Source organism: Anser brachyrhynchus, assembly GCF_964034855.1.
Source record: "Anser brachyrhynchus genome assembly, chromosome: 12".
Lineage (NCBI taxonomy): Eukaryota > Metazoa > Chordata > Aves > Anseriformes > Anatidae > Anser > Anser brachyrhynchus.
Window position 1 is genome coordinate 3,739,552 of NC_137707.1, and position 25,862 is coordinate 3,765,413.

Here is a 25,862-nt window from a genome sequence, read left to right on the forward strand (position 1 = left end):
TCCCCGGCCTGCGGCTGGCACCGTGCTGCTGGAAGGCTGCTTCTCGTAGAGGAGGGCCCCGGGGGATGAAAAGTTAACAAATTGCGCTGGTGAACAGCAGGACAGACAGGGCACCTCATCCTTCAGAGAAGGGGAAAGAGGTGGACCCTTCTTAGACACCCCCCCAGACTGCCATTTCAGTGCAGTTCTTCATTACAACACTACAAGTCAAACCCTTTGTTAATCCAGAAATTCAGGTTATCTTCCAGAGGTTATCATCAGGACAGCAGAAACTTGCAAGGTTGTGCACACATCGAAGCTCCACATGCTCTAACTGAGGGCAGCCCAGCATGGCCACACATCCCACATCCCACTTGTGGAAGCTGTGAACGGCGCGGAGCAGCGGCATTTTAAACAAGCAGTGTGCTAGGGCTGCCTCGGATGTTCCTGCCTTTACCTACCGAGCTGTCATCCGGCCTTCTGCTGCGGGTGGCTGCTCCAAGAGCTGGGGCAGCGGCGTCCAGCCAGCTCTGTTGGTTCTTCAGCCACCCCAGAGAAACCAGAGATGATGATGGATTTCTACTAATCGAATGGATTGTCAAGTCTGAAGAAGAGACGTGTTTTTGGTAGCTATGGTCTCTCCTGTGTCCTTTGTGACCGCGGAGACCCAGGGTAAAGATCCTCAGCTCCTGGATTGAGTAAAAAAGTTACCTTGGTGTCAGCCGTAATGCTGACTGTGATCTGTAAATTCATAGGCACCTCTTCCTGAATGACAGTGTTATTCCCCCCATTGTTCTCTCTGTTCCTGCACAGAGAAACTAGAGATGGACAAGCAGGACTGGAGGTAGCCATATACATCAGAAAAGAAGCAAAACATATGATGATAAAGAACCACAGGAGCAAGGCACTAGCAACATTATTTCAGCAGAACATCAAACCTCCCAGGGGACCACAGCTGAGCAAAGCCATCCTGTTTGCTCAGCTGAACATCAGTCCACCTACCCAACAATTAATGCTAGCTGGAGACATTTCCTTGAGGGAGTCCATGTGCTTCTTTTAAGTCCATGAAAATGTGTCAAAAACAAAAACGCAAAGAGAAGAGGTTTGGTCCTGCAAGGAAGGCAGGCGTTTCTGGGGGCTGAGTATGTCACTTAAAAGCATGACCCACAAAGTTCCTAATGAATGCAATTTGAACATTCCAGCTGCTGGGTCACAGGGGCCTGAAAGAGGTTGAGCTTTTCTCCTTCTAAGGGAAATGACATTTCAGTCACCCACCTCTCCCCTAGGAAACACCAGGAGCTGAGGAACGAGTTTGAAGAGACGAGGACAACCAGCAGTTGTTACAGGTATAAATAGCAGTGAGGTAGTGCCAAAGGATGATAAATGCAGACTATGAAAATAAAAAAAGCAAGCAGATAATGGTCAGCATTAAGGCTTTTAAAAAAGAAAGAGTGTTCCTAAAGACAGTTCCAAAAGAAAATCAATAGAAATTCAGACCTATTAATGTGTGATTATAATATCATCTGGAGTCTACAGTCTGCAAAGGTACTGTGTGATGCACCCAGACGCTGTGTCCTACACTTGTACTGACTTCAGGAATATTGCTCTGTTCCCTGTGACCTCATCTCGATCACAGGGAGGCACTGCAGCAATAAGCTCCCATTCTGGGCCCTGACGCTACAGCAAGCCTTACGTCATTCGGGACTCTCTGGAAGAGGCTGCTGCTTCTTACACAATCCATAGGATTAGGGCTTCATGCTGTGCGGCAGTAAATGATGGATCTTACAATTAATACACGCACCGGTGATCTTGTTCCCCGAGGTCTCTGGAAGCACCGAGTAACTGTGGTAATGAGGTTTCCTAACCCTACAGACTTGACATTTACAAATCATACATTCGACATCTTTACGTGAAATAACATCACATTGCAAACTTTGAAATAAAAGCAATATTTTTTTAACCACGGGATGCATATTTTTATTAAAATTGCAAAAATCCAGCCTCCCAGGTTTTGGTAGAAGCCTGCTAACGTGTACCCCTGTACTTGTTTTGTAAATTCAATCTGTGGGCACGACAACATGTGGTGACATCTCTTTGAAGCTGCGTTCTGCTAAGCCAAGGACCCATCCGTGCTTCTGTGGGTGCAGTCTCACAGACAAAGCGCCTCATTTTGCCTCAAGATCAGCGTCTCCCACCAGCGGGGCTGACGCCGGCTGGGTGCATTTCTTCTTTTTTAAGTCCCCAGCGCTGGGAGCGGAGCCCGGCAGGGGGAGATCGCTCCATCCGAAAGGGGCCCGGCCGCACACCCGCACACACACACACAGACACACACACGGAGCTGCCCCCAGCTCCCGGCCGATGCCCCCCTGCCGCCGGCAGCCCCCGGCCCGGCTCCTGCGGGCCCCGACCCCCGGGCAGCCCCCGGGCAGCCCCCGGCCGCCTGCGGCACCGCAGCGCGCTGCTCCCGGGGCCGCCGCTCGCCCACCGCTCCTTCCTCCCTCCTCTTCCTCCTCTTCCTCCTCCTCCTCCTTCTCCTCCTCCTCCTCCCGCCGCCGGGGGCTAGCCAAGCACGGCGGGCTCCCAAAATAGCGGCGGCCGGACCGCGCATCACCGCGGCGAGCCCAAAGCAGGCGCTCGGCCCCTCAAAACACAGCCTCGTGCCCCCTGTATCCCCCACAGCCCCCCGCACAGCCCCCGCCCTCACCCCACGCACCCCCCTACACCCCCCACACCCTCTCACATCCCCCTCCACACACCTCCCACACCCCCTCACAGCCCCCCCATACCCCTCCACACCCACCCCACACCCCCATACCCCCCCACGACCTCCCACATCCCCTCACCCCCCCCACACCCCCCCATATCCCCTCCACGCCCCCCTCACACCCCCAATACCCCCCCACACCCCCCCACATCCCCTCCACGCCCCCCTCCCACCCCCCCACGACCTCCCCCACCCTCCATACCCCCTCCCACCCCCCCACATCCCCCTAAACCCCCCCCTCCCACCCCCCCACACCCCCTCAGACCCCCCCTTTTCCCCCTCTCCCCCCCTCCAGCTCCGGGCAGCCCGGGCGGGGCTGCCGGGGGCAGGCCGGGCTGAGGCCGCCGAGCCATTGGCAGGCGGCGGCGGGGCGGGGGCGGGCCGGGGGCGGCAGCAGCGGCGGGCCGGGAGCGGGGCCGGGAGCGGGGCCGGGGCCGGGAGCGGGGCCGGGAGCGGGGCCGGGCGCTGCGCGGTGCGGTGCGGAGCGGTGCGGAGCTGCGCGGTGCGGTGCGGGGCTGCGCGGGGCTGCAGCAGCAAGAGGCGGCGGCGGAGGCCCCCCCCCGAGCTCCGCGCCTCCCCGCCCGCCACCCCCCCCCCCCCCCATCCTCCCCTTCTCCAGGACGTCCCCATGGCCACCAAAATCGACAAGGAGGCGTGCAGGGAGGCGTACAACCTCGTCCGGGACGATGCCACCGAGGTGAACTGGTAGGTGGCCCCCGCTCCAACCTCCCCCCCTCCCAGCCGCGGGCACCCCCTCGGTCTCCCGCAAAGGCAGCGGTGCTCCGCTGCTGCCCCGCTCCTCGTCCCCTGCCCCCGTGCCACCCCCTCCTCCCCTTCCCCTTTCCAAAGGGTTTTTTCTTGGAATATAATATAGGCAGCCTTTACATTTCTTCTCCTTTCACATCCCCAAGGGCTGGCTTCTAAATATCTCCTTCCCCCCTTCTCCTAAATATCTCCTTTCCCCGTCCCCAAAGGCTGACTTTTAAATATCTCCTTCCCCCCTTCTCTTTCCCCGCTCCCAAAGGGTGACATTTAAATACAACGGCTCCACGATCGTCCCCGGAGACCAAGGGGTAGACTATGAAACCTTCAAAAGGAAGTGCACAGGTAAGCTCCCTCTCGCTGGCTTTGGCGCGAGTGGCGTTTCTCCCTGCCCAGGGCAAGGGGGAAAAGATGGGAGAAAACTTGGGGGAACTGCAATTTGTGCTGCTGCTGCTGCCCCGTGCCCTGTCCCGCACGGCCGGGTCTCCTGCCGTCGCAGGGAGCAACTCGCTCAAGTCCGTAGTCCAAGCAGTCCTTTGTCTCACCCCTAGCCCTAAGGTCCCCTGGGCTTTTTTTTCCCCCCTTTCCACAATTTGCCGTTCCTTCCCAGCTATAAACGAGACCCGACGCTGGCTTAGCAAGGCTCCCATTGTTCGGCACTGCAGTTCGAGGGCACAGCCTCTTTCCGAAGAGCGCAAAACCGCTCCGTTTCTGGGGCTATAAAAACGCAGTCGCACAGAATATTCCGCAATAAAATCCTTCTGTAAACCCCGCTCCTCGTGCTCAGGTAACCGCGGGCAGAAGGTTGCTCAGATTTTTTAAGAACATGAAACGCGAGAGCGGGTAGTCAGAGGCTGGCTCGAACAATACAGCCCGGGAACAATCGCCGCCGTGCCTTGCACAACCGCACCAGTTGCGGCCCTCGCCTTAAACGTGGCAGCTGATTGTTTAACTGTCGGATGTGGGTGATTAACAGCAGCAGCAAAGCCTGGGGAGAACGAAAATAAGCGGACAAATATTTAACTTCATCCGATCTTAACTTTTGATGTGTTTTGTACAAAAGCGCGCTTTGATTTCTCTCGGAATAAGTTCTTGGGGGTGTTGTGTGGTTCTCCCCGTCTTGGCGGCTGTTTAACGATATCACAAAGTGGTACGAGATATAAAGCATTCGTAACTCATACTGCTCTGTAGCTGACAAAGCCTGCCTCCCTCATCCAGCTACTCTACAGCCAAGTATTATGGTTAATCTGTAATTCCTGAGTTATGTATCGGCACTGTAAAGGAATGGTGTATTGAGCAATTCTCCCTTCTCAAGGTGTGGCGAGCCCCGGAGGCACTGCAGTCAGAGCCCCACATCCGTGGAGATGCTGGTGCCTGTCCCAGTCAGTCTTTCCAGTCCTAGGGTTCAGCTGTGTTTTACTGAATGGAGAGGAGGACTTCCAGTAACTTAACGAGGGCAGGGCTGGGCTGAGCAGTCAATAAATATCACAGGCGAAAAATACATTGTAGTCTTCGGAAAGGAGTCACTAAATCAAAAGGGCTGAGACTGCTCTGCTCTGACATTTGCAGTGGGGTCTTGCCAGGATTAATACAGCCACTCGATTCTAGCTGTTCTTGGGACCTCAAAACCGAAAGTAATCCTCCTAGAGGTGACGTCAGAAGTGCTGATACCTGTATCCCAAAAACTCCTTCCCACCCAACTCTCCTGAGTGTGCAAACAGCAGTTACCCAGCGTACAGGGAAACCTGGGGCTCTGCACTTCTGAAGTTCATGCCCACGTTATCTGAAGGGTTAGTACTTTTCCTGGGAGGTCAGCAGCTTCAGCATCAGTGCCTTGTTATCTGTCTCTTCCTGTGGCTGGGATATCTGAGCATCTCCACTCTCTCCAGATATCTGAGGCTTGCAGAGGAACCTTCCCTGTTTACTTTTTCTCCTTGTTTTTAAGGAGCACCTCTCTTATTCTGTCTGAACTGATTTTTAATGTTTGGTCTGGAGCGGTACCCTCTTCAGGAACAGTTCCTGTCCCTTCTGCAGCAGAGGGAATACTTCTGTCGAGTGGATAAGGAGCAGAGGCCTTTGGCAGAGAGCAGTCACCGGTTGGGTTGGGTAGGACGCGTCTAACAGCTATTGAAGGCACATATTGCACTTTGGAATATGGCCAGTTTTGTTTTCTTGCCAGTGCTTGCATGTGTCAAACCCTTATAAAATAGGATATTAAAGCAGACAGAGTTTAAGGAAACTTTTTTTATGTCAACAGAGGGGCAAGCTGACCCGAGTACTGAAGCATTTTTACAGCAAAAAAGGAAATTCCACATATTTTAGGCATAAGCATGGTAAGGGAAGAGTTAAATAAAGGGCATCAGTGGGGTAGAAGTAGCCTATTAGCCTTTGATGTGGAGCCAAGTCCCTCATAGCTGCTCGGTTCTCTTCCTTTCTCTCCTTCCTCATGCACCTGGCACGGGCTGCTCCTTGGCAGACCAGAGGCAAGAGCTTATTCTCAAACCTTCCTCTGGAGCCCGGCTGCTCAAGGTTGCTCAAGGCTTGGAGAAGCAGGGAAATTCAGGTACCAGGCTCCCGGCTGACTGCCAGAAAGGATCTTCCCCCACCCACGAATTGAGGGCAGCAGTTGGGGAAGGAGGAGATGCGAGTTTTGGTGCCTCCATCCGTGCAGCTGCCCTTCACCTGGACCACTAGACATGGTCAAAACCCAAGGCTCATGCCAGCAGTTGCAGCTTTGCTTCCCAACTGGAAGAAAGGTGCCAGATGTTACTATGAAGTAGAGCTGCTTGGAATATTTCTGCTGAAACAGAGTCAGTAAAAAGAGTAGGAAGAGATGGAAAGAGCTACTAAATATTATTCCTCCCTATCGCTACATCTCTTCCCTCCTGGTCCTATCTCATCTCCTTCTACATTTTGCTGGAGGGAACAAGGGCTGCTATCAATGCGAACAGCTTCAGAAAATGTGATTAAAGGATTAAAAAAAAGAACCCCGCCATCAGAATAAACTTCCTTCCTTGTTTCGAATTCCTGTTTTGTGAAAAACACTGCCCTGAAAGCCACAGCGTGCTGCAGCTGCCTCTGGTAGAAGCTGAGCATAATTTGGTGGTTGAAGGCGAGAGCGCGAGCTGGAATGGAAAAACCTCAGTGTGCAGAGCGGCACCAAGCCCCTCAGTCAGGGCTTGCTCTGCTCCACTCACTGCACCATCCATTTCGGTGCTGTTCTGAGTGGCAAACAGCTGTGTCCCCTGCTTTCTCTAATAAGCATTCTTATGAAAAGCACCTTTGGCGTGCTGTACATATTGCTTCCCTCCGGGGCATTAAATTACAGAGCAGGCGGTGTCAGCGTGTGCTAATTCATGTGGCTCGGAGACCAAGAAGGGCTTTTGTACCAGTTGGGAAGGCATTTGCCTGTGGTGGATATCCGTCTTGTGCAGTGGCAGAGGCTGGGAAGGGCTGCAGGGGGTTGTTGGTCGCAGAGGTGTGTTTTCAGTTTTATTTCCCCCGTACATAACCCTTTTCATGCAGACCGCGGCCCAGCCCATTACCGATTCTGTAAACCTCCTCAGGGAGCAAGAGCGGTTGAGGACAAAGGGCGAAGTAAGAAATTGCTTGAAATTGCTTCTTTTAATGGAAGTAGCAGTTTGAAAAGACCACGTTAGAAGCCAGCTCCACGGACCTGCAGCCCAATGAGCACAGGACAGGTCGAGGTGTGCAGCCACCGAGGCAGTGAGGTGCATGCCCTGAGCGGGGCCATACTTGCTCTGTCCCGTGCAGGTTTCATTGCTCATCCTGCTCCGTTCCCAGGTGTGTGTTGCTCATCAGAACCACGTCACACATCCTGGGCTGGGGGCTTTTTCTTCCTAATCTTTTTGCCCAGCTTTATGTAGGGGCAGAGACGTTTAAGGAACTGTGTAATTAAACTATCATCCCTTCCTTATTCCATTGTTTGGGGACTGCGATTGCACATGGTAAGGGAAGCATTTTCAGTGCCCTTCTGTTCAGGGGCCCGGGACTACACCTGTGCTGCAAGCCCAGCCTGAACCCTGGACTTTGGCACATCAGTCACTGTCGTGCCAAGGGCTGTGGCCGGCCTCGACATGGCTGAGATACTTGGGCTGGGAGGTTGCAGCACTACTTTCCCCTCAGGCAGCGGTCTTCTCTGCCCTCCAAAGGCCATCCCAGACGTGTGAACACCTCTCCTCCAGTCTTTTCCAAAATAAAGTCATCGGGTTGGTTTAAACCGCTGACATAGTGAAGTCCTCGTTAGGAGATTAGGAGGAGGCCGCCGATGGCACTTCCCCTTGCAGCCCCGTGTAATGACCACCCTGCGTGACTGCTCTGGCCTTTGTCTGACCCAGAGAGTCTGGAGACCATAAGTTGAGGACATTAACTGTGTCAGGGTCATTAAACACAGTGTAGACACCCCCTGTGTCTTCTGGCTAAGGGCTGTTTTGGTTGGGCTTAACAGTGCAGATTACCTCTGCATTAAACAAGGGCTTAATTCAAGGCTTTTGATCCATTTGACTTCACGGTTACAGCTCTTGCCTCTGCGGATGGCCTGGCTCCAGACGGAGCTTTAATTTGGTGTTTGGTGGTACACGCCATGAGAACACTTTTAAGCAAAAAGCTGAGCTGGTGGATTTGAAGCCAGGAACACAGATAAGAGTTGAAGGTTATTGTACGGAAGGATGTTAAGGCTCTTGGGCTTTGTTGTTGTTTTTGAAGTCTCATAATTGGGCTGGCGATTCTGTTGCTGAGAAGAGTACATTCGACTGAGATATCAGAGTAAGTCAGCAGTCAAAAACATCCGCCTAAACTTTTGTGTGTATCAGTAATACCTGACTGCACTGGACAGCTGGGTTCAGTTTCCAGATTACAAAGCAGCAGAGCGCTGCATTGTCTCTGACTGTAGTTCATTTTATTTTATTTTATTTTATTTTATTTTATTTTATTTATTTATTTTCATGTGCATGCTGTCATGAAGTAGTAGGGAGGTTGGAAGACTGTTTTGACTGCTTCCTCCCCATGCCACGTGTGAACAGTTGATTTCTCAACGCATCTCTGACAAAGGAAATAATGAGCCTTCTATTTGGAAAGCCCCAGTCCAGATAAATAATTGCAGTGACAGCGTGAAACGGGATAGTTATTCATGTGTCTGAAAAGATCAGACCAGAAACACACAGTGCATTCAGCATGAGGAAGAGCTGAACATCTTTGGTCTGAAATAAATACCCTATAAAATCATTTCTGGTTGACATAAAATATTGGGAAGAAAACAGAAATAGAATGAGCTTCTAATATAAACACAAGGTCTTTGGGGCTCGTGACAATTGCCCAGTAAACCCAGGCCCGTATATAAAATTTAGGAGCTAAGACTTGAGAGACAGATCGCCAAGATTACATAGGCACCTTAGGTTGTAGGAAAGATTTGTAAAAATGCGCAAGGCCATATAATGAGATAGGTGCTTATCTGTATTTGGCAGCATCTTAAGTTGCTAAAATGGGCTTTGTAAGTCAGTCTCCTACTGGGTTTGTTTTTCCTCCTTAATGTTCGCCTTGCCTGCTTTCCCTTAATGTCTATTTAAAGGAAGACCCAGGGCTGGTGGTGGCTGTGGGAAGTTGACACTGGCTTTGTCTGCAGCGTGTCCCTGCTCTGCTGCCCTCCCTGTGCTCTGTGCGCGTCGTGCCCCAGCAGGGTCAGCCTGCATGGCACGTGTCTGCCAGCCAGCTCCCGGCCGCCAGCTGGGGCTGGGGATGTCCCTAGCAATGAACGGGAATTGGTTTCAGGGAGTATTCACCTAAATTTTTGTGGGAGCAACTCATCGGGTCAGTTCTGTGCTGAAATAGCAGACGGGGAGATGGGTGGCTGCCCCAGCTCCAGCCCCTGTGGTTACGGTCCCGGGGTCAAACGTTACGTGTTTGTCTTAGATGACTTAATGAACACGTCTGCGTGGTGCAAGGCAGTACTGCATCAGAGATGCACGGGCTTCCATACAGCGTCAGAGAAGGAAGAAATAACAGCGTGCTGAGAGGTAGGGATGGTTTGGTCTGTGCTTTTAGCCACGTGGCTGAAAGGGCGACTGAAAAGATGGCAAATTGGCAAATGAATCTAAAATGAATACAATTGAAACAAACGCAATAAATCCTTCATGAAAGCTGTCATACGCTATCAGTAATTCAGTGCTGGAGAGACCACAAAAGCAGACCTTGCTATGAGCTACCTTGCTGTATCCGACCTTGACTTAGCAGGCAGGTGATGCTGAGAGCAGTGGCCTTATCTTGGCACGTCTCTGGCTTGGTTGTTCAGAGCCCGAAGACAAAGAACCATGAAAATTTGATGGTGTGTTTCTTTCTTGCAGCTAATTTCTTTTACTGATGAGTCAGTGCATTTTAATCCAATGGGGAATTTTGTAGCACAGCTGAAACAAAGGGTTCGAGTGGATGAAAAAAACGAGAAATACCATCAAGGAAATCTCTGCAGCTCAGCATCAAGCTTTGTTGACAGCCACGGGCAGCTTAATCAGTATATTTGGGAAATTCTGCCTACTGATAAGGAAGAGGTTTGGAGAAAAATACTAAGTGATGTTCATTAAGGCATTCATTGTACTTCTCATTGTTTGTATAGCCCTATTGCCTTGCTGTACAATACTTAAGGGAACAGTGATATTAGTAGGAGTTAAGGTTAATTTCTGCTGTTTGTAACTCGTGAGATCGTCTCAAATAAAGCTGCTATTTCCCAGATCTATTAATAATATTCTTTAACTGCTTCTGTCTGCCCTGAAATCCATGGCTTAGTGACAAGGAAGGTGGTTGTATAGAGCGAGGCAGGATTTCCTCTTGCAGAGGAAATCTGCTGTCTCCCTATGATTTGTTAGACTCCCTCCCTCCCTCCCCACACCCAGCAAATTCCCAAAACCAGGGTAAGTGGTGGGTTTTCTTTGTGAAAAGGGGTGGGGGCGGGAGGAGGAATTGGAGGAGGAACACCTTGGGGTTTCTCGCGGAGCTGACACTGATGGCATTGAGGACTTGCAGCATAGCGAGGTGACGTGGCAGGGCAGAGCTGATTAACCGTGAAAGAGGAAACCTGGTAGTGTAAAAGAACTGGCGTTTTGATCCTGCTATCGCTCTGAACAAGCTTTGGACTCATTCTGAAACCCCTACAGGTAGATCTTCCCCAGGTAGATTCTGCCAAAGGCAGTGACTCAGCCCCATATCTAACCTTCAGTTGCTCATTAAACTTAGTGGGACTTCACATGATGAGGTAAGAGTTGCTCAGTCACCGGGCAGTAGGTGATCTAATGGGCAAAAGCCCATGGGAATTGCTAGGCTTGGCTCTCAGAGCTGCTGTAGATCCGGCTGCTTTCAGGCAGGACGGGAAAACACTCGAACTGTTCTGCTAGGAAGAGAAACCTGCTGCTTCCAGCGATCTGTGGGCTCACCTCAAATTAAAGTTCATGCAGGCAGATAAATTCTTTCAACCTCCTTTCTGTGTTGAGTTGAGAAAACACTGTAGAAAAGCTTGGATTCTTCACATTCATTATATTTTTGCATTATTTTTACTATAAAGGCGGATCCTCCAAAGCGGTCCTCAGAATTTGTTATAGTCTTTGGTAGAAGGAGCAGGGATCAAGACCCTACATACTCGAGGTGGAAGGTGATCAGTCCACGAGAAGGGCTGTGACACGCTTACAGCGTTGTAGGGGCCAGGACTTGATGACCTTAAAGTGCCTTCTAGGACTGGGTTCCCATAGGAACCCCAGTACAATTCTTAGCAAAACGTGGCCTCCTTTAGCATCGGATCTGGGAAAGCAAGGTTTTTTCCACAGAACTGTTAATAGTAACGTTTGGGGATTTACTGTCTCTCTTCACCTTGGTATTTCCTGGCTGTTGGTTCATTTATTGTTCTAATCAATCTTAGCAAGAGGGTTTACTGTCAGGAACGGGAGCCTCACCATAGGTTTCTTCTGCTTGCCAGTAATAGGGTACGAGCAAGAAGTTTTGTTTGCCTGCACTGTCGATACACGTGGCTCTTATTCTCCTTCAGAATATCCATGTGGATTTTTATCTTTTGAATATCTCTTTACTTCAAATCTGAAATCTTTAGAGCAGTTTGTTTTAAACACTCTCACACGCTTACAGACCCCTACTTACATTTTCCAGTTTTCCCCAGTAGTCCTCTGTCAGTGGCAAAAAATATCTAGAGAGCAAAATAGGAAGAACATAGGTGGTTTGTTTTAATTTTAAACATTAAACCTTGACATCTTTCATTAAAGGAAGTTGTCTTTACTGACTCTTTGGCAAAACACAGTGTTTAAGAATCTCAGAGATCTGTGAGCTTTTAAAGAACATTTCCTTTTTTTTCTTTCTTTTTTTTTTTTTTGTATTGATTTCTAGCAGCATATTTTCTAGGGACGCACAATTTAGAGCTGCTTTTCCTCATTCCCTGGAGCTCCTGGGGCTGGAAGGAAGGGGATGGACCCGAGGAAGGGGATATTGGCAGACATTACTACACCTGGAGACTGTGTTCTCACCCAGCAGTAGTCAAGACAGCGAGGAACTAGGAAACATGTTGAACTGGTCACAACAAGCGTAACCAGAATTAATATGATTCTTTTCAATCTGCAAGCTTGCTCTTCTATTTTGAGTCATCTCATTTCATTAAAAAGGTCTTGAGCGACCTATAACAGATGAAGTGGCTATGATTAGGTATATTCCACGATTGCACAACTGTCCATCTGCTCTGCTGTTTTTGCACAATCCTGGTTGAAGGCTCCAGCATCCTGCATGCCACCGGGGCTGGGGATCTCAGAGGATGGTATCACCCGATTTCCGAGTGCCAGTGATCATGAAGGCGTCCAACTGCCTCGGGTGATGAGTCACCCTGCAGTGAAAGATCAAACTCTCCGAGACAAGGAGTTTACAAGGTTTTTACACATATAGCCAGACTAAATAACCCTAGTCTGGCCTGATATAGCAGAAACCAGCTGTGAAGCAACGATCAGAACAGTTTTGAAATCCAAGGTCTTTCTCTACAGGGCTTAGGAAGGAGTAGAAAAGCACGTCTGGGGGGGCAGTTGCAGATTTTCTTTAGCTTCTTCTCCTCTCCTCCTCTCCTTCATGTAAGCTCATAGTACAAGTGAGGCAGAAATGTTGCTGAAGGGAAGTCAGGAAAAGGGTCAGATCTGCACCACGACCGGTTTTTGGGTATATTTTACAAAATGTGATCCTAATCCTGCTATCTGGTAAGAGGGAGGCTGGGAAATCACTTTATTCCCTTCTTGACCAGTGACCTGCATGCAGATTGGTGATTTGGCTGAATGCATAACTTGGGTTAATTCTGGGCTGAAGGTGTAACTGGGGTTAGCTCTGTGCTCTCAAACTGCCTGTTGACTGTATTTGAGCCATTTCATGACTTTCTAGCAGTGCAGTAGTGTGGCATGGGCCTGCTGGCAGAACCAGCTTCCTCCCAGTCCCTCAGAGCACCCCAGGAAGACCTAACACTAGCAAAGTGTACCTTGCCAGCAAAGGACAATTAAGCAGAGCCTCTGTATTGCCCTGTTAGTCTAAAATAATGCTGTCATAACGAAGTATCGGTGCCTTGACTTGGTCTTTAATTAGGGATCAATAGTCTTACCCCAGAGAACGGTGTGGCAGGGATGTTTCTGTTGTTGCTCACTTCACTTCACTTCACTCCTCTTGCTGTGTCCCTCCAGATGACGTTCGATTGTTTGGCTTTGTCCGATTCACCACTGGCGATGCCATGAGCAAGCGAGTCAAGTTTGCCCTCATCACTTGGATTGGAGAGGATGTCAGTGGCCTGCAGAGAGCCAAAACTGGGACCGACAAGACTCTGGTCAAAGAAGTAGTACAGGTAACCGTTTCCTTCTGCTTCTAAACACCAGTTGTTCTCATTGCTTGTAGCTCTACGAACATCAGCAGAAGGTGAGAGAGGGAGAAGGATTGGATCATCCTTCATCTTAGTGGTTAATCCTTTAAAAAGAAGACAGTTTCCTAGGGCCTGTCTTCTTACTAGGAAGACTTAATATCTGCCTTTTGAGCACTCAGACATAAAGAAGCACCTTTGAGCTTAAGGCTGCCTTCACTATTTCATGAGGAGGGAATATGAACTCCACTCCATGTCACCATTAAGATGTTTCCAATCTGCTTCCTCGATATGAAAATAATACAACATTGAGTGGTAGAGAACAAGGCACTATTAAGTTAAGCAGGTAAAATTAAACAGAAGAATCCACGCCCATGTGTGAACTTTTCTCTTGATGCCTTTCGTCTCTGCACAATGTATTCATGGAGAAAATCAACCGGAGTCTGAAGTCCTTATCAGTACCAATTAACTAACAGCTTTTAATAGCTAACTAAATTTGAATACTCTTCTGTTTGGCCTTGGGCGTATCAGCGAAAAAGAGAAATGTGCTTAGTGCACACCTTGGAAGAGCTTCACCCAAATTTGTCTGTCCCGAGCATATCATTTAACTCCGCTGAGGCCTCCCAGGGCTCGCTGAGCTGTGCTCGCTCTGTCGGGCTCCAAGCTCGGTCAAAGCAAGGGAAAACAAACAACTGCCACGAGAGACACGAATTGTGGAAGGGTACAAAGAACTGCTGAAAAGACAGAGAAGATGCTAATGTTTAACATGTTTACTCTGGAGATGTTTTTAAAGCAAGGTCTTTCTTGCTGCGCTGGGAATCTTCCAATAGGACAATATGGAGTATGAGAATGAAGGCCCCCCCACTAGTAGTTTGTATGATACAGAAGATATTTTAGGTAAAAAGCATAAAGAATATAACAGTCTTTCAAAATGACAACTATGCTGAGGGGGCCATTCTGAACAGAGACTTCCATGATGATACCTGAGAGACAGGAAAGCAAGTCTCTGTTCATGTGAGGCAGATGAAACTGTGTTATTGCAGCTGGGGATGAAATTATAGGGTACTAATGAATGACTCACGTAAGAGTCACTAAGACCAAGATTTTTTAAAATATGTTTAGACAGTTTATTCCTGTGGAGCTGAATAGCATTCCCAACTGCTGTTCTAAGATCTGTCTCTTAGGTCTGCTACATATTATTTGCAATTCCACTTGTTTCATATTTGATTAGTAGCCTGTGCGAGTTAATAATCCAGTGGAACACTAACCATTCCTGGCTGTTACTTAAAAGCTTTCATATTCCAATTAATCTAAACTAAAATATAAAAACAATACAACGTGGTGGTACACTTTTATTCAGCAACCATGTCTATGACCCATTCCAAAGCGTTTCTGAATGTAAGGTCAACAGTGATCTCCTCTCCATTGGAAAGTTTTGTTGTTATAGAGAAATTAAAGCTATTTATACAGATGTCTTTGTGAGCATCTTACAAGACCATGAAAGAATACAGCATGTCGTGTTTGGATATTGTTGGATAGCCATGCAGAAACTCCACAGATCAGCCTGTGACACAGGTAGAGCCAGTTCTACTTTGAAGACATTTTTAATTCACTTTTTATCACTGTGGAGACATGTAGCAGGACAAACATACTGTTGCCAAGATGCTGTGGACAAAGAGAGGCTAGATAGCAACTTTCTATATTTCTTTGGCAGTCTTTTCATGCAAATTAAGTTAGTGGCTGGCTGTTTTAAAACCAATGTAAAGGGGAAAAAGGATGTATGACATAATCCTAGTACATAGTGACTAAGATAGCTATCCATCCATGCAGCTGAACCCTCAAAGTGGAGGGGGATTAAAGTAGTAGTATTGTCTTTTTTTCTAATGCATGTGACCTTGCAGGTAGTCAAAATAAAGGAAGACAGGAAAGACCAATTGCAGTTTAGTTGAGGGAATTTATCCCAGAGCTATTTCTCTCTTACTAGTTCTCTTGACCTTCATCTTCCAAAGTATATTTCCAGTCACCCTCGTTTCTGATTTTTACAGGGATTATTTGAGATGTGGGTTATACAAAGAAAAACAGTTTGTTTTCTGTAATGATAAACTACAAATTTGTCCCAGTGCTTGTTCATCTTTTGGAATAAGCAGTACCCTAAAGTGAGATTTGTGTTTGTTTGTTTTTAAACCTTGAAGAGAAACTAGATTTTGCATACAATTTGGCTCCCTGCAGTTTCAGTTTTGTGCATGACCCATAGGTGCACTTAATCTGTGCAACATGGCTGTCCTTCAAAGGAAGTGTGGCACAAGGAGACTTTTATATAGCAGGTAACAGCTTTTATTTTTGTGATCTATAGAAGAGACTGGTTGGGATTACAGAACAACAGCTCTTCAGACTGAGATGCCTTCCATGAAACTTGAAGGATGCTCACTATCTTGTAATATTTGCAAAATCCAACAGCGGCTCCTTATACAAGACCAAAGCTCCCCTGTGAGAGGAGATCTGCTTTGTATTCTCTGATACATTGTAGACGCATTGATGAGCTAGGGTTGAGCTCTGCTGAAACCTGAACAAATGCCAACAAACATTGTTCTTTGACCGAGATGCTCAAAGTGAAAGAATATTCAGCCTGAATACTGCCTAGCAAGCAAAACCCACCATGTTGTATCTGTACAATAAAGAGTGTTCACACGTGGTGATTATTAAAGGTCCCCCAGAAGCACCTGCCGTAAGGAAAACATAAGGGATATTAACTGTTGAAGAGTAGATTATGGGCTTTTGAACAAAAGGATGAAATGTTATAAAGCAAGGAGAAGGATTGGGTTGCCCTTGCTTTTGTATTTGTCCCTTGGAAGGGGGATGCTGGGAAATCTATGGGGAGGTGGCTGGGAAGCAATGCAACTAGTCATCGGAGGAGGGGGACAGCAAATCTCTCAGGAAGAAAGGACAATTGATTTTTAGCAGCGATAACTGTAAAATTATAGGGACACATCTCATCTGGTACAGTTCCCCTGATCTGTACTAGTTGAGAATCAGGTCTTCTTGCTTATTTGGGACTATCCTTATTACCTCTTTAATGTTGTTGGAAAGTGGGTTATTCATTTACTGCATTTATTTTGGATTGCAGAAAAAAAAATGCATTTTGCATTTAAGGAACATCCAGTAACATTTTTCACAGCTTTTTATCTTCCATCCTTTCCCCTTCACCTCAGCTGGAAGTCTTGGGTCAAGCCTGAGACTTGGCCCAAGTAGTTCAGCCGAGAGCAGGTTGAAAGTAAGGGCAGGATGGAGAACAAGTATTTATAACTTCCTAAGGGTATAGCTAGGTAATGAGGTGTGGAGGCTTTCCTGTGTGTTACCAAGGAGTAAGGGGATGCAGTACCTTTTCTCCACTGAGTTTCTGCCTAGGCCAAGTACAGGCCTAGGGCTGGGGGCAGAAGCATGCAACATCCCACGCTTTGCAGACCGTGGTTTAAGATGTTTGGGAGGTCATTGGTGGAGTACAGTCTAAACCTAGATCTAAAATGGTCTATGCTTACAGCTGAGGAACCTATTTTATGAAACAGTAAGTCAAGGATGACTTGAACTAAAAGGGCTTCATCAGTTTTGCCATTGGCAGTAGCAGGTCCTGTCTTGCGCACGGGGGTGAACTGGTGGATGCTTGCAGTAAACCACACGTGCAGCCGACCCCACAGCCCTTGTGCCCTCTGCACAGCTGCAGTTTGAGTGCCGTGAGCCACTCGCTGTCATGCCAAGGCCCTACGCAGCTGCCAGTAGATACCAGCTGAAGAGAAAGGTTTTGGGCATATTTTTCACCTGGCTGTAAAAGAGATCATCCAAAGCTAGTCTTAAACTCCTCTTTTATGCCCCTGGCAGTAAACACGGCTCTGCCTTTTGCCTTCTTTCTATGCACAAGCTGTGGCTCATTCAGCATTAGTACAAATCTATCCAGGAGACTCTCTCAGCTCTGAGGGCTGTCGTTTTGACCTCCTTTATCCCAGAGACCCAGGAGACACAGATAAGTCAGCCCGAGCCCAGAAACCAAGGCTGTTGTAAGCTGCTCAGCGTGGTTATCAACAGCCGGTGGCGTGAGGTTCAATTCAGCCATAAAAATACCTGCAAGGTCCAACCTGGCAGCTGTGGGGTTTAAGTACAGCAGAGGCCTCACAGCATGCAGCCCCATTCGCTTTGAGGAGAGGCAGGGGGACGAGGTTACGGTGCTTTTCTTCGAGGAAGGACAAACCCAGGCACCATGGTTTGGGACTGGGAGAGGCAATCAGTGCTACCAGGGTCTGTCGTTGATGTAGATGCTGAAGAACTGGAAGCAGGACTTTGTTTCCCTCTGAGTGTTGCTTCCCCTCCGGGAACTCATTTCCCTTCATGACAGCATTTCCTACCAGGAGACTTTAACCCTTCATTAGGCTGTGTAGAGGAATTCAGGGGAATTCAGTTCTTGATGGACTGAATTCCCCTGCAGAGCTGTCTCAGCAAAGGAACTGACCAACCTTTGCCCATTTGTCTTATTTTCCATGAATTCTGGCTCTTCTCTGTTTTCTTCAGCACTCCTGCCCCCACAGAATCATGCGCTCTGTTATTTGCCAAATCTTATTCAGGATAAAACAGCTCCGTTACTGTAGGCAAATATTCGTGGCATTTTATTCATTATTATTTTTGGTGAGGAATTTGCCTGACTTTAGTGATGTCAACAAGTTTACTGAGTTCATGCTTTGGAGCTTGTTGTCAGATCTTTTTGTTGGTCTTTCTCTTTGCCCTTGGATTCCACACTGCACTGATGCTGCTCCTTCATAAGGACCAACTTATGGGATTACTGCCCCTGGTCTTGGGGCAGATACAACATATATAACTCTGTGTATGTACACTGAGTTTCTCATGTCAGTACAGTGACCCAAACTGAACGTGGTTTCATAGCTTTGTCAGAGGCAGTCAGAAAATCAAACTCGTGTGTTACTGGTTTCAAGACAGCCTTTCTCAGGACAATGAGTGAGATTCTGCTGGGAAGGCAAACACAGTTGTACTTTTTGACAGTTTTTCCTATTCTGGTTTACTGTAATGACCATACCAAATGGATATTGATTTAAGAACTCCTATTCCTAGTCGAGCGAAGGCGGTAACTTTATGAGTAATTTCTTTCGGCCAGGATAAGCAGCCTCCCAGCACCCCACATCTGAAACACAGCCCTGTGACTTTCCCAGTGGGATGGAGCAAGATAGGAAGAATTTGCAGATCAGCTGAAATGCAGCTCCCATTCCTGTGAGATGTGTTTGCCAGAGGTTAGGGCTGGCTTCTCCCAGTGGCTGGAACTGGTGCGTGTAAAAATTGGCAGGGAGTAAAGTGGAAGAGAAGAGTTTTACTTAGACTCTGACAGCTGATTGCAGCTTAGGTGCAGCCAGAGCGGAGTAGAGGGCAGTGGTGCTGTATTGCTGCAGGCACTTGTTACTTTATAGCTCTCCTTGCACTCAGAGAAGCCCCGCTAGAACATACCTTTGCTGCAGCCAGAACACGTGTCCTTTCTTCCCCATGACCCCAGCTCTAGGATTCGCACCATGCTGGAAAAGAAAAATGGGAGATGTCATCTTGTATTCAGTGGATGGGAGTGGGGACCTTAAGCACAGCGGATCTGAGGATTTTGAACATCAGTGGAGGCCCCTGCAAGGCCTAGTATAAATAAAAACAGCAAGAAGCTGCTCAACTGCCTGGCCCCATCCCTACTGCTAAAAACCCATGTGTCCGTAGATGATATAAGGATTTTCCTTCTGGCTTCAGGCCTGCACATGCTGGGATTTATAAGGGCCTCTGTAGGCCTTTTTGGTACAGTATCTGCACCAGGCAGATTTTCCCTTGGCCAGCTCAGGGAAATTTTATGGCCCCATATGCTAGACATTCAGAGCCTGGAATAGGCAGAAAATCTACTCCACCCTTTTCCTCCATAAAGTTGTCTGGAAGAGAAAGGCTGCACAAATTTCATGCCTCCCAGGGAGAGATGCGGGCTCTGTTTTTGTGACCTGGCCTGCGTGGTTGGAGCCCTTTGTCTCCATAGTGTCAGATGGGGGCTGACACAGAGGACAGGATTACAAAATTGTGACCCTCTGCTACTCAGGCACAGGGTGAAGCGTGTGCTAGATAGGTGTATTGAAGAGCCATGTGTAAACCTTACTTTTTATGTCGCATTCAATGATTGAAGAGGCAAAGCAAAGACTCTGGTTACTGTTGTGCGATAAATGGGAGTGATAAATGGCATCATTGTTTTTGTTATCTGTAGGCTGCTGGTGGCTCTGCTATGAATACAAAGGGCAGAATTCACTTGCAGGGCTTGCAGTGGTTGTAAAAAGCTTGGGGGTTGGGGGAAGAGAACAGAAAAGGAAGTGGAGGAGGTAAAATGAAGATGCTTGTCAGCAAAGTAAGGGCTCAAGCATCAGTTATGCACCATGCCTTAGGCAGCTGTAAGAGTTCTGCAGTTCACTTGAAAGGCACTAGATAATGCTGTGTGTGAGAGAAGAGGAACCGGGGACTTTCCCCACCCCAAAAAGAAAGAGGCTCTTAAGGGCATAAGGAAAATCCGGTAGCAGAGCAGAAATCCGACCGAAGTCGGATGCCTGTTGGCATTGCTGCTAGCCACTCGAAGTGCCGATCTTGCCTGGTGCTTTGCAGGAGCCAGCTCACTATGATCAGTTATTTATAATTGCAGATGACAGTCATGCCGAATAAGGACCACTGCCTGGTTTAGCTAACATCAGACCCAATTCAATCAGCTGGGAGTAGTTTTATATTCTGGCAGTTTCAGCAGGGACAAAAAAAAAAGGGTGAACTCTGGATAAGATGGTCCTTGACTGCAAAGTGCTGCTGTTGATCACAAGTGTTTGATCCCCTGATCTGAGAGCCATAGTCTCTCCTGCCTTGCAGCTCTGATGGCACAGGAGGCAGCAGACGCTTTCAGCTGTCTCTAAAACACTTATATGCCTCCCTTCATCTTATGATTTTTGCCCTGGAGAAGTCTTCACAAAGCTCAACCCCAGAGAGCTTGGACAGTTCGGAGCGATGAAGGAGCTATGGCTGAGGGAAGGTCAAGCAGGACACTGCAATCAGGAGTGCCAGGCAGCAAACTCACCCGAAGCGCCTTCTGTCCTTGGGGCCAGGCTTGATGAGACATCGTGGTGGGTGAGAACCAGCGCAAAGAACCAAAGAAGCCCCCAACAGCACCTGCCAACAGAAAGGAATAAACTGGAGTTATTTATGGCAGTGACCCAGATTGCTCGCCGAGGGTGCGGATCTGGCCCGAGGGGTGGCCCGGTCAGCTAAGAGGATATTTACGAGTGGCTGGGAACATAACCCATCTGGCCAACTGCGAGGGGGAAATTGTTCAGACTTTGCAAGGTGTCTCGGGGCTATCGACATGAAATAGTGGCTGCTGCCCCCAGCTCATCACCCAGGAATCGTCTGGATAGCTGTCTAGTTGCGAAGACATTTGAGTAATTGTAATTACTTTGTGGCACATGTAATTTAGTTCCCCTCTATTAATATGTGAGTGGACTTGCGGTTTTAATTTCAGAAGCAGCTTGATTCTGCAGACTGGGCATTGAAGGAAACCCTCCCTGCATTTATAAAATACACACATTTTTCATGGAATCCCTCTCAGAAATGATTTTATGGGCCTGACCCAATTGTCACTGACCCAAGTCAGAGACTAGCGCTGTAGTCACATAGCCCCAAATAATCTGTGTTTCCTGAGCTGTGAAAGTTTTCTTAAACTTGTTAGTACACAGAGAAGAAATTGAAAAGGCTCAGCCCAAAAATCCTGGGGCACCATACCTCGGTGAGCATCACATAGGTGGCAGTCATTGGTTCAGCCTCAGCAAGAGCTGAGCTTTGCAAAGATCTCACACAGGAGAGCTGGAAATAGGACACACGCTCCAGACTTGTGACCAAATTTGATGTTTTCAGGGTTTGCCTGTATTTCCAATATATATATATATTTATTTATTTTTTCTGAGGAAATAATTTCTTTCCCATCTTCCCGGAGCTCTGCTATGACATGGAGGAGTGCCTGTAACGTCTGCCTGCCCTCACACCAGCAAAGCCGAACACAGATGAAAGCAGAGCAGACAAGGCTCCTCCTGGCTGCTATAAGCTTTTTTTTTTTTTTCTTCCTCCCCCGGAGCAACTCTTCCGTAGTGAGGATTTCCTGCAGTGTGAAACAGGATCAGCTGCAGCCTGGGAGACTGGCGGGGGGGAGGGAGCTGGTTTGCTCCCCCTTCCATTTTTTCCACCGCATGAAAGAGGTGCTGAGGCTCTTTCAAGCTGAATCCTTCCCCACCCCCTCCTTTACCCAACTGTGATCCCAAACCGAGACCCTTGAGACGCTGCCAAATAAAGAGCTCTCCCATGGCTCGGAGTCTGAAACCAATTAGAAATCCCTGCTCCGCATTTGCGCTGGGGCTGTTCCAGCGCTGGGGAGACCCGGACAAGACGATGGCATCTCCCAGCGCATCGCCTCCTTCTGCCAGGCAACCTGCGCCACCCTTCGGGGCTCTCCCTGCCCGGGGAGCCCGGTGCTGCTGCTTCCCTGAGATGCTGCAGCAGGGCAGCAGGGATTTCCCTTCGTCTTGTCATCAGCCGTTTGTCCCTGGCCATACAGAGTGCGATGGGTGCTCGCGTTTTTTATGCTATGTGCGGGGGGAAGGGAAAGATGCATGAAATGTTTTCAGTTGTGGTTAGGAAGTGAAGGAAAATGCTAAAGCAAGAAGCAAACGTGCACGTTTGCTTAAATGACTGTGCACACGCATGCATGGCACCCTTGCTGTGAGGCGGGAGGGCCATGAAGGAACGAACCCTTGACCGCGGTGACGCCGTGGTGACAAGTGCCCTAAAGGCTCCGTGCGATCCCATTCACAGCGATCTGTTCCGAGAAAGGTTTTCTCTGTCCCCAACCTCACATTACAGCATGCTGCCTAGGGCTTGCCCAGCTCACATCAGTTGCAAAGAGCCTTCAAAGAGCTAGATAGCGGCCCTGCAGTACACAAGTGTACTGATAAATGTGTCCTTAAAGGTCACTTCGGATCATTAGACCACAGAGCTTTCCGAAGCCCATTAGCAGAGCCTGTCTAGTGCAGCATCGCGGTTTTGACCATGATGTGAATTAGATAGTTCAAAGGAAGGGTCAGTAAATCTGCTGAAGTAGATGTATTTGCTGCTGGTACCGTCTGCATCTTGCTCTGTCTTTAATCAAAGCATCCTCCCTCCAGCCTGTGGGGCACGCTACTGTAGTGTACTGTAGCACTGGCTTTTTTTAGAAGGGCTGCTAAGAAGGACGGGGGCACCAACAGGATCAGTGACTTGCCCACAACCGTACTGAAGGTCTGTGGCTGCTAGAAGGTCCACAGTTTTGAGCTTTTTAATTTCCATACTACTTAGGAAACTTGACATAGCCCAGCCTGGGCATTTATCACTAGGAATTGCTGTTGCATAGGGCAGGATTAGGCCTTGGAGATGGTGACTGTAGTAGTAGACATGAAATTTCTCCAGGATAAGTCCTCTTTATACGAGTACTTGGACAACTGTCCTCTTTTTAAACAGTCTTTTTCTTATCTCTTGCAGAACTTTGCCAAAGAATTTGTGATCAGTGACCACAAAGAGCTGGATGAGGATTACATCAAGAATGAGCTGAAGAAAGCAGGGGGGGCAAATTACGATGCACAGACTGAGTAAATGCAGGAACCTCCTGGCACCATCACCTGGATCTCGAAGGGAGAGGGAAGGCACAACAAACTAACACAACTGAGAGATGAGGCAACTGAAATCCCCAGCTTTCTGTGTGTGCACCTAAGAACTCCCTTTCTTTGCATACAGCGGACTTCTGTTTTCCATTCCATCTCATGAAACATCCCTCTCTGGGGTTCTGATTTTCCCCCCATTTTTTTTTACTCATAACTCTGTCCATGTTCTCGCATCTGTGGCATTTAGGTTTCACTCTGCTTTGGTCCGTATTCAGCTCTGTGTTCGTAGCAGCTTGCCATTGTGTCCTTCTTCGTCTGCATGCATGTGTGTGTGTTTAGTTGGGCTCAACCTGGTCTCTGAGGGGAGAAAGTTTTGGGGAAGTTGTGAACATCCATTATTTTCTTTTTGTTTTAATTTGTTCTCACTGATATTTTGGGGAAGAATATTTTTTGCTGATCTAGGCTCAGATCAACTTGAATTGAGTGCACTCCAACTTTGATTAAATTGTCTAAGCTTAAATGTCCAGCTCAGATGTTACCTAGCAGCTTAAAACACAAAGTGAACAAACAAACAAAAATCATCTCTTAATAAATGGGAATAAATTTGCCTTAAACATTGCTTGACAGTTGCTATGCTATGTGCTGCATCTCTACCCCTCCCTCTTTAAAATAAGATCCAACATGATCTGAATGTGAGGGTTTTGTTGTTTTTTGGAGGTGTCACGGCACAGTAAACTGGGGGGCTTAGAAATGTCTGGACATTTGTTCACTATTTTGTGTACATCGGTCTCTGGGTTTGTATTTGACTTTCCTAATGCTGGGGCTCAGGAGGTGAAACTGAAACGCATAGATTTCCTTTTTAAATGTCTGCAAGAATAGCAGCAGCTGAATCCTAGCAGCCTTCTCTGCCCATGACCCCCATTTTTGCAGTTAAAACACAACATCTTCGTTATTTGGGGCCTTCAGGTAGTGAACCACCCTGCAGCTGTGACCGAGGGACGGAGCAGGGCAGCTCTGTCCCAGTCGGGATGAAAATTCAACAGCAGAGGCTCAGAGAGAACCTGGGCACAGTTTGTTCGGTACCAAACTGTTTGTTTGGGGGGCTTCTTTTATTCCATCAAAGGTAATTGTCCCCTGAACTAAGCATAGGGGGAAAACTGTGTTGTACTGAGGCTTGGAAGTCAGCGCTATAAACCCATTACAGAAATAAATGTTTTTCAAGAACAGTTCTCAGAGACTCTGTTGTTCTTTTACCTTCCCTGCGACAACGAGGCTATATTTAGGAGGTCTGTTAATCCTCGGTGTAAGGCTCTGAGCTCTTGCAATCTTGGTGCTATTAGGAGAATTAAACACTGGCTTAAATGTAAAATGATCTTGCTGCCTGCAGCCCTTGTCTGCTCGTCTCTGCTCTGACAGGCAGAGGTGACCACGGTGCATCCGACACACTTTTTGTTCAGCACCTCTACCTCTAAATTTCCAGCACCAGAATGCGAAGTGGGAATTGTAATTAGGTCAAAGAGAATTTCACACCCACATAAAATAAATGTAGAGAGGTCAGGAACAGATTTGGGAGCAAGAGCAACACTTCTGAAGTGAAGTTTGGAAGTCTGCACAGGCTTACATGGGGCATGTCAAATTTGGGCCTAACCTTATTAAAATTTGCCCTGAAAAAGTGAAATAATGGTTATTCTAACAGGGCTGACAGTAAGGACAGGCATAACTAAAGGGGAAGAGCTTTGCAGAGAGCCTGAGATGCTCTGAGGCTTTGCCTTATCGGTTCAGTGACCACAATCAACTTTCATGTGACAGCTTGTGGGGTACGACTGAGACACCGGCCTTGGTCTGGTCTCAAAGCCTGTGGCAGCATCACAAATTTGTCAGCGACAGCTGTGGTGTGGGGTTTGATGAAATGCTCAAGAAAGAGCTCAGCACAGAGGCAAAACAGCTCTCTCAGACGCTCAGAGGCATCTCAGCAAGACAAAACGGGGCTCTTGTGCTACCTCCAGTGAGGTGGCTCTGGGGACGGAGAAAACAAAGGCCTCACCCTGGCTTCTTCGGCTGCTTTGCTTTCCTCAGACAGCATAAACCTCCTACAGTGTATTTTTTCTGAAGACTCTCTAAATATTTTCTAGAGATTTATCTTCACCAGGTGACTTCTTCAGGCCTGTGTGTCCCATACCTCTGTGATAGCCGCTGGCGGGGCCGGCTGCGGCCCACGTCCAGGCCTAACTCACCCTTGGTGGCTGGATGGGCTGGGAGGGGAGCCCTCCACTTCTGCGCCGGTTTGAAGTGGGTGTTCAAAGTACTCGTACAAGATAACCATCCCATGTCCAGTTCACAGACCATACAAATCCCATATTCTGTCTTTGAATTGCCTCTGTGAGGTACTGCCATCCCATTTCCCATACTGCGGTCCCATTTTGATCACAGGAATATCAAGCTTGCAGTTGCTAGCACAGCGATTGCATAAACAACATTAGATCCATAGGAGAAATATGAGGAAGATAAGGAATTATTCATTCTAAATAGGACATGAGGACAAATCCTTATGGAAAAAACAAGCCTAATGAATGATACCAATAACCGAGAATTAGTGATTTTTTGTTTTGCTTTGTTTTCAGCCTCAATTTCATCTTCTCAGGTAAGCTACCCAACCATACCATCTTGCAAATGCTCTGAAGAACTTCAAGGGGACAAGGTGAGATGTATAAAAGCATTTGCTGCTGGTCTGTCTCCATCCTCACTG

The 25,862-nt window shown here is 48.0% G+C and overlaps 1 protein-coding gene across 1 annotated transcript; it reads left to right on the plus strand.

Moving 5' to 3' along the window:
* The first annotated feature begins 3,121 nt into the window (after positions 1-3,121).
* COTL1 (coactosin like F-actin binding protein 1) lies at positions 3,122-24,342 on the plus strand. Its single transcript, XM_080552041.1, has 4 exons — positions 3,122-3,448; positions 3,768-3,850; positions 13,219-13,376; positions 22,998-24,342. Exons 1-4 carry the CDS (start codon positions 3,372-3,374, stop codon positions 23,106-23,108), a joined length of 429 nt encoding a protein of 142 aa, XP_080408167.1. The 5' UTR covers positions 3,122-3,371; the 3' UTR covers positions 23,109-24,342.
* Positions 24,343-25,862: the final 1,520 nt, after the last annotated feature.